General features: G+C 39.3%; 1 protein-coding gene across 2 annotated transcripts in view; it reads right to left on the bottom strand.

The window, feature by feature from the left end:
- TRAM1 (translocation associated membrane protein 1) overlaps positions 1 to 8,484 on the bottom strand; it is a 42,324-nt gene extending 33,840 nt beyond the window's left edge. The window contains exons 1-2 of one of the 2 annotated variants that reach the window (XM_074206873.1): positions 8,172 to 8,260; positions 5,287 to 5,437 (exon numbers count right to left, since the gene is read on the bottom strand). In XM_074206873.1, coding sequence (XP_074062974.1) covers positions 5,287 to 5,349 — 63 coding nt within the window. In that variant the 5' untranslated portion in view covers positions 5,350 to 5,437; positions 8,172 to 8,260. Of the gene's footprint in view, positions 1 to 5,286; positions 5,438 to 8,171 lie in introns of both variants that reach the window. The other variant, XM_074206872.1, reaches the window with a different exon arrangement.
- Between the last annotated feature and the right edge of the window lie 4,707 nt (positions 8,485 to 13,191).

Here is a 13,191-nt window from a genome sequence, read left to right as displayed (position 1 = left end):
ATAGAAGTCATTTTGTTTCTGAATTTGCAGTCTTGGAGACTAGCAAAGGGTCTTGAAAACATTAGGCATTTCATTAATGGTTATATTTTAGCATGCGAATTTAAAGGAAAAGGAGAATTACTAAGAATGAAAATTAAGACTGGATCCACTGTCTGAAGTAATTAAATTACATTGTTTCATATGGATAAACAGCTTTTTAAGAGACTTCATTAGAAGTCATATGTAACAGTGAATGAGTCACAAGATCACAACTACAAAAATAGCCATTTCATTTATCTAAGTTGCCTAAATTTCAGATTAAGAACTTAAAAATATAGAGTTGTCTATGAAATAAAGGGTGGGGAAAAAGCAAAATGTAGCATGTGTTATTTAGCAAAGTTTAAAGATAAATGTTTTTAAAATATCACAGAAATGCACATTATCTAAATAAATCTTTGTTCTCATCACAAAGCCTTGTTGATCTGATCACATATTTGCCTGAATAAAGGACTACTGGGGAAGAATATAAGCTCTTTCAAGGGTAAAAACTGTTTAATTTTTGTTTCTGTAAAAAGTGTCTGATATATAGACAGAGACCTAATAAGTGCTTCACTGATTGCTAATATAATGAGATGAGATCCTTAGGCTAGATAACCTTTAAGAGATTAGAAGGAGGTGGCACAGTGGATAGAATGCTGGGCCTGAAGTCAGGAAGACTTGAGATCAACTCTGAACTCATATTAGTTATGTGACCCTAGGCAAGTCACTTAAACCTTTTGCCTCATTTTTCTCATCTGCAAAATTAGCTGGAGAAGGAAATGACAAACTACTCCAATATCTTGCTAGGAAGACTCCATATGGCACCAAGAAGAGTTGGATATAACTAAACAACAATAAGGAAAAACCTTTCTCTGGAGTCAGAGGACCTGAGTTCAAAACCCTCCTCTCATATTTCCTACCTTTATGACCCCAAGTCACTTGATTTTCCATGCTTCCTCATCTAGAAAATACAGGAGTTGGACTAGCTAGCCCATCCCTTCTAACTTTTGAGTTATGTTTTAAAAAAACAGGAATGGGCTTTTTCTTGTCTTGGTTTCAAAATGAACATTAGTTTAGAATAGTGTTCATCTCAAAAAATTGAAAACAAAAGAGTAAGTAAGGAGCTTAAATTTATAGTTCTATCTTTTTTACTTGATCTCCATAACAAAGTTGCAACAGGGATACAAGGAATCATTACAATTGTATAGATAAGAAAAACAGCAAGTTATTGAATATTTTTGAATCTAGTATGTCAGGTAAGTAAATAGCAGAATCAGGATTTCTACTCAGGTTTTTTAATTTCAAATTCGGTGCTCCTTTCCACTGATCCACTCCAAATGAGTCACATTTACACACAAGGATTTTTATATACATGCCATCAAGCATAACAAATCACAAATTTGGATATGATCATTACTGGAACGTTCCTTTTTATTTTGAACTGCATTTGTGATTCTGGCTATATAACGCTTTATTCCGAGTTGGCTGCCTCTTGACTAATAGTTCTAGATTATTCTTGCTACTCGTAGACTCAGTTCCACTCTGAGAATTATTCCAAGTCATTCTTATCCTACTCCCACATAAAAGCCCTTCCTTCTAGTTTTGGAAGACAGTTCACTATTCAAGTCTTTTCTTTCACAGTTCCTTCATCTCCATTCCCCTTATTTTTCTAATTCTTGGATTAAATTTCAGTTTGCCAAGTCCCTTTAAGTAACTGAAAATTTATGTCCATGAAATCTTAAAACAAGATTGCCATCAAATCAAAATGATCAGAGATATTCTAGGATGTTTAAATTACAGAAATATTTATGGTTTTAAAAAAAAACTTTAAAAATTTTAATGTTTTATTTTTTCTCATTTACAAGTTTAAAAAAAGATATTCAGTACTTAACAATGCCTGTTTAATTTTTTCATCTTTTTTTAAATTGTTTTTGATTTTTACAAGTTTTCCCCCAATCTCACTTCCCTCTCCCCACCCCCCACTCTCCAGAGAAGGCAGTCTGATAGTCTTTATATCGTTTCCATGCTATACATTGATCTAAATTGAATGTGTTGAGAGGATATGATTTCCTTAAGGGAAAAAATAAACTATAAGAGATAGCAAAATTACATAAATAAGATAAAGGTAACAGTCTTTGCTCTTTGTTCAAACTCCACAATCCCCTCTTTGGATATAGATGGATTTCTCCATGGTAGATACCCCAAAATTGTCCCTGATTGTTGCACTGATGAAATGAGCAAGTCCATCAAGATTGATCACCAAGTTGCTGTTGGGGCATACAATTTTCTTCTGGTTCTGCTCATCTCATTCAGCATCAGTTCATGCAAATCCTTCCAGGCTTCTCTGAATTCCCATCCCTCTTGCTTTGTAATGGAACAATAGTGTTCTATAACATACATAAACCACAATTTTCAGCCATTCCCCAACTGATGGACATTCACTCAGTTTCTAATTCTTTGCCACCACAAACAGGGCTGCTCTGAATATTTTTGTACAAGTGATGTTTTTCACCCTTTTCCATGATCTCTTCAGGGTATAGACCCAGTAGTGGTATTGCCGGATCAAAGGATATGCACATTTTTATTGCCTGTTGGGCAGATTGCTCTCCAGAAAGGCTGGATGAGTTCACAGCTCCAACAACACTGCATTAGTGTCCCAGATGTCCCACATCCCTTCCAGCATTGATCATTGCCTTTTCTGGTCATACTGGCCAGGTCTGAGAGGTGTGAGGTTATACCTCAGAGATGCTTTAATTTAATGCTTGTTTAATTAACTAAATCTAGCAAACTGTTTCAAGATAGTGTGACCTGAGGTCAAACAGAATTAAGCAACTATTACTGAAGTACTAACCCTTAGTATATGGACATGACCTAAGACCTTTGGGAAACAAGCTTCAATTACTTAACTTCTTAGAAAGATAGAATAAGATGGCAATTTTTTACCCCTTTTCCCCCTAGATACTTGTCTATTTAATCTCCATTTTGGAGTATATACCCTCTCCCATAATTGCTTCCCTTACAAAGAACATTTCTCTCTCCTAAATGAATGTTCCCTAAATCTTCCTTGTAAGACATGGTTCACTGACCCATGATATTATTACATGTCTATGAGGTTAAATAGTTATTATTTATTTCAGTTTGCTATCCATTTACAGCAACTCATCTATGTAAAGTTCGATTTTCTTCATATGCTTCTATAAAAACAATATATTCTAAGAGATTAATATAGAAGCAGATGTGATAAGTTCTTATGGTAGATATTTTGAGAGTTGCAAAAATGTGTACACTGCTACTAAAATTTTGTTTTAGAAAAGTCATTTTTCCATAAAAATGTTATTCATGTTAAAATGGCACGGCTTTACTCTTGTCATTTTAAAATGACACTGAATAATAATTTCGGTTTTTATTTATTTCTAATATGACAAATATTAATAGATATAATCATATAAACAAAAACTCCTTAGAATAAATGAATAAAACTCCTAGGGGGTTCCTAGGGTGAAAAACAAGGCCCTTAGAAAACTGGTATAATTGAAAAAGTGCTGGATTTGTAGTCAGTACTGGATTGAGATCTTGACTTTGCCTCCTTACTAGCTTTATGACCCTATACAAGTCACTTAAACCTTTCAATGTCTCAGTTTCTCAACTTTAAAGTGAAAAAGCTAAACTAGAAGGTGATCTCTAAAGTTCCTTCTGGCTCTCAATCTAGGACATGTTCAATTCCAACATATTTTAAGCTTACTATTGTGCAAGATGCTGGGGGAGGAGGGGAGAAGAGAAAGAATGAAACTGAACATTCCCTGTCCTTAAGGGATGTTCACAATTTAAAAAATCTGGAGTAGATGGTCACAAAAAGGGAAGCATTGTGAAATAAAGCTAAAAGGATATACTAGGTAAGACAGATATATAAATAACTAATCTAGCATAGATTGTGATAGGTACAAAGGAGAGGCCCAAAGTGATCTGAGAAATCTGAGGAGTTAAGAGAGAATTTCTAGGGAAGGCTCCATACCTTAATTAAGCTTTGAGTGAAAAGAGTTCAATACATGGAGAGTAGAAGAGGCAAGAGACTAAAGTCAATAGAATAAGACTGTTTCAAGAATACTGGTGCAAGCAAAGGCATGGTGAAATAGTGAAAAACAGATAGTGATAGTTATCTCTCCCAAATCAAGGAGGGGGTTAGTGGGTGGTACTTCCATGATCTGAAAATCCAAATAAAATTTTTTGACATTCCCTTCATACCAAAGAAGTCTGATTTTTTTCTTTTCTTTTTTTTTCTAATGGGGTGTTTATAATACCTCAATGCAAAATTTGGGTTGATATTATACAATATTATACTGATATTATACAATAGTATACAATACTATACATATATTTTTCTGAGTTTCTTGTCTTCTGCTGATCTTCATATCTTGTCTGTGACTTCCACAACGCCCCCCCCCGAAAAAATTCCCATTTAAATTCTTGTGCAAACCTGCAATATATCGAAATTGTTATGGTGAAAATTGAGATGTGGAAGAGATAACTATAAATACAGTCAAGAGAATCTCAGAGGTGTTAGGAACCTTGGTGACCAAGTAGCCCAAAGCATACATGGACAGGAATCCCTTCTGCAATATATTTTTCAAGTAGTCATTCATAGCATTTGCTTTAAGACCTTTAGTGTGAGATAGTGGAAGGATTAGAGGATGCTCTATTACACACTATCTGTTTAACCTTAGGTAAATGAATGACTGGAAGCCAGAGGTCCGAGATTCAAATCCTGGCTCTACCACTCACTGTCCTAGGGTGGCATTTAATATCTGTAGAACTCAAAGTTTGATTTCTGTAAAATGAAAGGGTTAGATTACCTCTAAGATCATGTAAGACCCTAACAACCTATTATCCTCTCAAAGCAGCCCATTTCACTTAGGGATAGCTCTGTCAGGAAGTTCTTCCTTACAGAGTTGATTTCAATCTTTGCAGTTGGCCATCCAGTTCTATTCCCTGAGGGGGTTGGGTCAAACAAAACGGATTCCCTTTCCCATAAGACAGTCTTTATAATATTTAAAAACAGCCATCTTTTCATGTTCAATAGTGTCAAATTAGCAGAGAAATCAAAAAAGATGAGGACTAAGATCATGGCAATAAGGATTTAGAATTATTTCGCTCACCTTGGTGGAGAAGGCAGTTTCCATTGGGAAGTGGGAGAATTTTATAACAGAATTAAGTTATAATAGAGATTGTGAATATTAGACTGCTCTTTTAACAGCAAAAGAAAGGGTGCACCTGAACTGATGCTGAGTGAGATGAGCAGAGCCAGAAGAACATTGTATGCCATAACAGCAACATGGAGTTGATGATCACTCTTGATGGACTTGTTCATTCCATCAGTGCAACAATCAGGGACAATTTTGGGATCTGTGATGGAGAATGCCATCTGTATACAGAGAAAGAATTGTGGAGTTTGAACAAAGACCAAAGACTATTAGCTTTAATTTATAAAAAAAAAAACAACACGCCATTATCTTATTCTGTAATTTTGCTATCTCATACTTTATTTTTTCTTCCTTAAGGATATGATTTCTCTCTCATCACATTCAACTTAAATCAATGTATACACCATGGAAACAATGTAAAGAATAACAGACTGCTTTCTGTGGCGGGCAGGGGCGGGGGTGAGGGGAAGGAAGTGAGATTAGGGGGGAAAATTGTAAAATTCATAAATACAGAAGAAAGGGTGTACCCTCAACCCTTCATTGAGAACACAGGGAAAAAATGGCTATTAGAACAACTAAGGATGGGAAATATTAATCTTGTAAATATCAAACTACCTGTAACATTTACTTTTCTGAAGTTTTCCCCATATTCCAATGGCCATATTTGCTTTCTTTTTTAGGTTTTTGCAAGGTAAATGGGGTTAAAGTGGCTTGCCCAAGGCCACTAGGTAATTATTAAGTGTCTGAGACCGGATTTGAACCCGGGTACTCCTGACTCCAAGGCCGGTGCTTTATCCACTGCCACCTAGCTGCCCCTCATATTTGCTTTCTTAAAACAAACAAACAAACAAACAAAAAAAACCTGATATAGTTTGTTTGGATATTGACAATTCCCAACAAGGGCTCTATTGGATTAAAAGGATGTGCTTTTCCATGTTTCTAAGTTAAGAGAACTTAGAAAGTTAACAAAATCCCATCAAATACACTAGTCAATGTTAGTAATTATACTATCAAAAGTAATAAATAAAAATAACTTTCCATGTACTCTGTGTAAACTGTCACTAATTGCACTTTAGAGTCTGGCAGAGGAGAGAGAAGAAAACTTTTGTGGGAAAATATATGGAAGTAATTCTTTGGACAGGAAAGTAGGATCAAACATGGATGTTTGATGACAGAAAAAGAACTAACAGAAAGGGGGAGAAACTGAAGACATGTTGAAGGTGGGAGAATAGGCTTCCAGGAAGATTAATGCAGAAAAGCACTGATGGGGCTGGATCAAAAGCACAGGAAAAAGGGGTCAGTCTTTCTTCCTTCCTTCCTTTCAAGTAACCACCACCAAGTTCACTTCTTTCCTATATGTTACCATTTGTCTCATGTATTCTGCTGAGTTTGCACAAAACAGTAATATATTATGTTTGGTAACCATATGTTAACAGTATCCACATGAATCTGGTAACATTTCCTTTTAATAGTATACTTCAAAATCCTGAAGTATTAACAAACGGTAAGATGATACAATTTTCCCAAACTACCGTATATGTATGATTTTGTGTCCTGAATTATAAAAACAAATGTTTAGCAGTTTTGTTCCATACTATCATCAAAAACTTTCAAATTTACAAATAAAAATATTAATCCTTATTTAAAAATTACTCATTGTATACTCTGCGAACTCTTGGTAAATTATTATCACTAGAAAGTGACCTAAAAAAGAATATGAAACAATGTTTCACATAAAACTAAAATCATGTCAATGTCTATATACTATCTAGTTGCCAAATTTGCCTATCACTCATTCAAATCTAAGATAATAATCTCGATTAAATTCAAATACGCTATTTTCAAGTTAAGCTTTATCAGTAGGAGACTAATTATAAACTGCACAAAATTATGAGATCTAAGCAGAACTACTAACATTAAAAATCAGTTAAGGATTTAGTTTTGCATTACTACTATAGAATTAAGTAATGCAACAATGAAGTTAGGAACGCATTTCAGTTCTAAAAGATTTTGGAGGCAACAAAAATGACAAGATTAGCCTGAGAAAATTAGACTTTAAAATTTTAACATTATTATATTCCTTTTATTAAGTATCTAGGTGCTACATGCAAAAAGCTCTTAAGGAGTTCATAATCTAGATGGGAGATATGATTCACATCTAAGTAAATCATAATAGCAAGTTTGAAACCCAGCAGAGGGCATTGGGAGAGGGTGGGAAACAGGAAGGGGATTCATAGAAAAGGCAACATTTAGGGGGTAAAGTATAGGTAGGATTTCAACAGGTAGTTAAAGGGAAAGTAGTTAAGTGTTAAGATTCTTGACTTTTAAATTTTAAAGAGAGGTTTTCTCGATCGTCAAGGCCTTGTTCCATTTGTTACCCGAGTTTTTGGTGTTGGGACTCTCTCCTGTTTCACACTGTGGCAGACCGACTCTACACAGCAACACTAAATTACGGCAGCGAGTTCGGCTTGCGCCGGGCGCTTCCAGTCCCGCGGCTGCAGCGGCGGCTTTGGGCGCTCGCTGCCGGCGAACGCGCCAGCTCGGGGCGCCTCTCCATGCCCGGGCCAGCTCTCCGGGGTGCCGGGCCGTGCCACCGGCCCCTGGGACCCTCCGGGGCTCCGGCGGCGGGGCGCCCGCCGGCTGGCTGCACGCGGGGGCCGCTTCCCGAGAGGCCTAGCCCGGGCGGGCGCCGCGGGAGTGGGGGGCGTGCCCCGCCCTCCGCCCGCCCCCGGCCCCGGCCCCTCGCTCTCTGCCACGTAACCCTTCGCGGGAAGCAGGAACTGAGCGGCGGCGGCGGCGGCGGCGGCGCGGGGGGGGAGGGGAGGGGGCCCGCAGGCCGCGGCTGCCGCCCCGCGGGAGGATGCCGCCCCCCGCCCCCCTCCTCGGGAGAGAGCCGCGGCCCGGCCGCCAGCTGTCAACCCGGGCCGGGGCCGGGGGGTGTGTCCGGCGCCTCACCTCGAACATGAGCCCCACCAAGAACACCATGGCCACGCAGGAGACGATGTCGGCGTGGTTCTGCAGGATGAATTCGTGGCTCAGGACCGGGGGGTTCTTGGTGCTCTTCTTGCGGATGGCCATGGCGAGGGCGGCCCCGTCCCGTCCCGTGCTCCGCGCTGCCCGGCTGGCGCTTCCTCACTGGCGGGCCGCCGCCGTGCCCTCCCCCCGGCCGCTGATGTGCGCCGCGCCGCAGCCGCTCGCTGGGACTCCACTTCCCATCCCACGGCCGCTACGCAGCCGCCCGGGGAGGGGGAGAGCGGTTGGCGGCGCGCACGCGCCAACCCCGGCTTTCCGGCGTCCAGCGACGCCGCCCCTCCCCCTCCCCCACCCGCCCGCCTCTCCGACAGCGCCATCTACAGTCCGGAGGGCCGTAGTCCGCATCCCTTGGGCCCCCGCGGCGCCTTCCTCCTGCTCTGCGCAGGCGCGCCCCCCGCGGCCTGCCTGGGGCTCCTTTCCGGTCCGGCCTGGGCAAATCCGAGATTTGGCGTTTCTCGACCTCCAGCTCCGTGGGCCCGGGGCCCCCAGAGTGCAGCATCGCCACCGCGCGGGCACGGACGCCCCGCCCCGCCCCTCCCCCGCCGGCACGTGCTCCTGGCCGGGCATCTGGGGCCGCGGGAGGAGGCGCTGTGGCTGGGAAAGCCACGCAGGCGTGCGGCTGGGGGCCCGGGGAGCCCCCTGGCAGGCTGGCCCGGTGGGCGTGGCCCGGGCCGGCGGGGGCGGGGCACCTCCAGAGGACTTCGGTGTTAAACTCACCTTTGCTTTTGTGCGCTTCAGCCTTTATCTAAAGGAAACATAGGCCCGTCCGTGCCTTCTTGAACAGACGAAATTATATTTTGACAAAATGTAAACTTTTCACGATAACTCGAGGCCAGACATGTTACTTATTTTTGTCAGACTGCCCTCAGGCAGCTGTCACTTCTCCTGTTCTCAGTTTATCCCTCTAGAAAAATCTCACTTGTCCCAACTTCAAGTTTTCTATATTTTTTTACTTATGTTGATACAAATTAGACTTCCAATGAATATAGGCCACAACTATGAAAATGAGATCTCTTTGAACGAAGACACGGGTGCATAAATACACGTTTGTAATGTGTTTATATGTATAATTACATACATCCATATGGAAATTGGATGGGGGGGGGAGTTGTTCCTGTTGGGCCTGGCTGGATCCAAACAGGCTGGTGGTCATTGTTCACATAAATCCAGTAGAAGGACTTGCAGCCTTTGGAAGCATTAATAACTTCTTAAATTTCTCTAGGAATAAAACTGTTTAAAAGAGTGTGGTAAATGAGAGCATTCTAAATCAGGCCCTAGATTTGAAAGTCAGAATAATATAATACTGGGAACTAGGTATGCATACATGTGAAATACTCTAATGGTCTCTCCTGTAAGAATGAAAATTTTTAATGAAGGACTTCATGTTATTGTAAATATTCAAATTTCTTTATAATCCGGGCTTAATTGGATAAATGGAGTGCTACTTTATGTGTGAAGGCTGCAGGCTTACATTATAATCTTGGCCCTTTGATTCTTATAGACAAAACAGGAAAAAACTAGGTCCTGATCCATTAACCTTGTTTTACAACTTTATGTATTCCATTAAAGTCCCTCAGATGCCTTAGAGTGGCACAGAAGTAACAGTAGGTTCTTGAAAACTACTACAAAGCAAAAGTTCTGGGATTTCCTACTAAGCCAAAACATGACTTTAAATCATTAATGACTTTCAAAGAAGTCTATATAACATATTTTTCAAAACTGAATGGCAGTCTGAATCCAAAAAGATCTCTAGAGGCCAAGATGTTCAGGTAATACAGAGAGTTAGCTTCTGGGTTCTTTTCCATCTCCTTGTTTCAGTAAAGATTTTGAATATGGATACACTGATAGACTAATTTTTTTTGTCATCTAAGAACCACTATCCAACTGAGTCTAGAGAACTTCATCACTATGTTAAAGACTAGTGAATATTTTGGTTATTAAAAACTGTATGATTCTTTATGGAGTCATAGAGGGGTTGGTAGAAGAAGCAATCATAAATAATGAAACTATATTGGCTGAAAATAGTGAAATATTTCATTACTGAGTTAATTTAGTACTTTGCCTTCAAAGTGCTATAAGAAAGTTTTTAGAACAGTCATGTCCTAAGCACAAAAATAATTGTAAGGGGCAGCTAGGTGGCGCAGAAAATAGAGCACCAGACCTGGGGTCAAGAGTACCTGAGTTCAAATCCGGCCCCAGACGCTTAATAATTACCTAGGTGTGTGGCTTTGGGCAAGCCACTTGACCCCATTGCCTTGCAAAAAAAAATAATGATCATAAGTGTAGTTTGGAGGACAAGAAATAGTAAAATAAAAATTAGAGCTGCTTTGCAGCTATGAATAATAGATTATTTAGGTGAATGCTTCACTTCACAACAGTTAGCCACCTAGAAACTCGATTTTTCTTTTAAAATATTAATGTTTACTGATTGCTTATGCATCATATTTATTGTCCCTACTCCCTTACCAAGAGTCAGACATATGACAAAAATTTTTTTTTTGCAAGGCAAATGGGGTCAAGTGGCTTGCCCAAAGCCACCCAGCTAGGTAATTATTAAGCGTCTGAGACTGGATTTGAACCCAGGTACTACTGACTCCAAGGCCGGTGCTTTATCCACCTATGCCACCTAGCTGCCCCCATATGACAAATTTTTAAAACTATTCTAAAGCAAAACTAATCAGCACATTATTCAAACTTGACAGTATATGTAGTATTCCATAAACATAGTCCCTACTTATGTAAAGAATAGATGGGAGAACAGGGTCATACTTGATCACTACAATTACATAGCATTGTTTTGAATTTGTTATTGATATTTCCTACATTATTGAAGTCCACATAGAGCTACATAGTATGTGTGTGTGTGTGTGTGTGTGTGTGTGTGTGTGTGTATTGTATCTATTTATTATAGTCCAAATAGATATTGTTTTCCTGGTTTTTCATTCTTTCCTTTGCATCAGCTCCTTTGATGTATTCTGAATTCTTCATACTCATGATTTTTTATAGCATTGTAATAGTCTATCACATTTTCATCTCCTTGGCTCCAGAGGCTTGATCATTATAGCTACCCATATTGTACATTTATAATGTTGTAGTTATATATAGGTTGTTTTTCTGGATCTGTTTATTTGATTCTGCTCTACTTCATTAGTCTTTTCATGCTTCTCTAAATTCTTCATTTTAATTGTTTCTTATGATGTATTAATATTGCATTATTTTCATGTATCTCAATTTGTTTATTCTTCTCCAGTTGATGAGCAGAAAATTAAATTCCATCTGAAAAGAGGATATATGTAAATGTATATAAATACTAGATAATTTGTTGTGGGAGGTTAGCCAGTGTGGTTGGGGATTAGGAAAGGCTTAGTAAGATCTTGAGTTGATCTTTAATGGTTATTAGGGATTCAAAGAAGTAATGAGGGAGTACTATACATTCCAATTTTTGAAGAAAGTCTCTGTAAAATGATATGGAGGAATAGCAAGAAGGTCAGTTTGTCAGGGCTGTGTTAAGTATGAAGAGGGTGGTAATATATGAAGCAATAGGGGCTGGCACCTGTATAGGGGACAAGGGAACCTACTTCTGGGAGAGTAATTGCAACATTTAATGGAAGTAACTTGGAGAGACTATGGGGGTACACGTTGTCATTCTGTAATGGGTTCTGGTTGGCTAATCATGTAGAGAATGGAAGACTCCTTGGCTACAGACATTCAGAAGCAATGACAAGAGCCACAGTCATAAGGCTACAGATTTTTTTCCCAGATACCCACAAACCCTGATACCCAGATACTCATACAAAATTCTTTCCCAGATACCCAGATACTCATAGTTTTGCTCTTTAAAACTTACAAGATTGGAAGCTCCAATCCTTTCTTCTAAAACAGAAAAGAATAAATTTCAAGGCAGGTAAAGAACCCAAGCATGTCCTTTGTGGATGCCTTTATAGCCAATCAAATAAGTTCTTATTATGAATTAAATAGCTGGCTAGAACCAGTTATAGAATATTTACATGTGTCCTACATTCTCTCTAAAACATTTTCATTATATGCTATCATGTCTTTCCTGGAAGAAGTTTTACATGAGTAGACACCATCATATGCAGACTTGAAATGCCTAACATAGAAGTTTGTATTTAATCCTAAATTAAGTTAATTGGGATTGATTGAGCTTTTACTCAATTAACATGGATGATGTGGTTGGATCTGTTCTTTACGAGTATAGATTCTTTGATGTAGAGAACAGATTGGAGAGAGAAGAGATGAGGCAAGGAGATAATTAACAGCCATGAGAATGGTTCAGGATCAGAACTAGGCTGGTGATGGTGTGAGTGGCAAAAAGGGAATAATTATAAAAGACATAGAATCAAAAAGATTGAACAACTGATTACATAGGCTGATGAAGAGTAAGGAGTTAAGGATAACTCTCAGGTTGTAGCTGGAAGAACAATAGAAGCTTTGACATAAATGGGAAATTAAAAAGGGTTAGTTTAAGGAAATAGAGAATGAATCTTGCTTTGGAATGTAGAGTTTAAGATCCTGTGGAATGAATGTCCAATTAAAAATATCCGAAAAGCAGTTGGAGGTATGTGATCGGAACTCAAGAGAGGCTCAGGTTTTATCTTTGTATTCCCTAGACTCTAGCTTAGTTTAGTGCTTTGCTTATAGAAGATATGTATGAATGTGCATATATATATTAGGTGCACATGTTTATAGGTACATTTTTTTTAATGGGGGAAAATCTACCTTCTCCTAAACACCCCACCCCCACCCCCAATTGAGGAGGAAGAAAAACAAAACTGTTAATACATATAATTTTAGTCAAGCAAAACAAATTTCCACAGTGGCCGTATCCAAAAAAAATACATCTCATCTCATCTGCACTCTGAAGCCTTAACTTCTCCATGTGAAGGTATGTGGCAATTTTCAACATCAGTTCACTGGAATT

The sequence above is a fragment of the Macrotis lagotis genome, chromosome X (assembly GCF_037893015.1).
Source record: "Macrotis lagotis isolate mMagLag1 chromosome X, bilby.v1.9.chrom.fasta, whole genome shotgun sequence".
Lineage (NCBI taxonomy): Eukaryota > Metazoa > Chordata > Mammalia > Peramelemorphia > Peramelidae > Macrotis > Macrotis lagotis.
The sequence above is the reverse complement of the archived record's forward strand: the minus strand, read 5'-3'. Positions and strand labels throughout refer to the sequence as shown.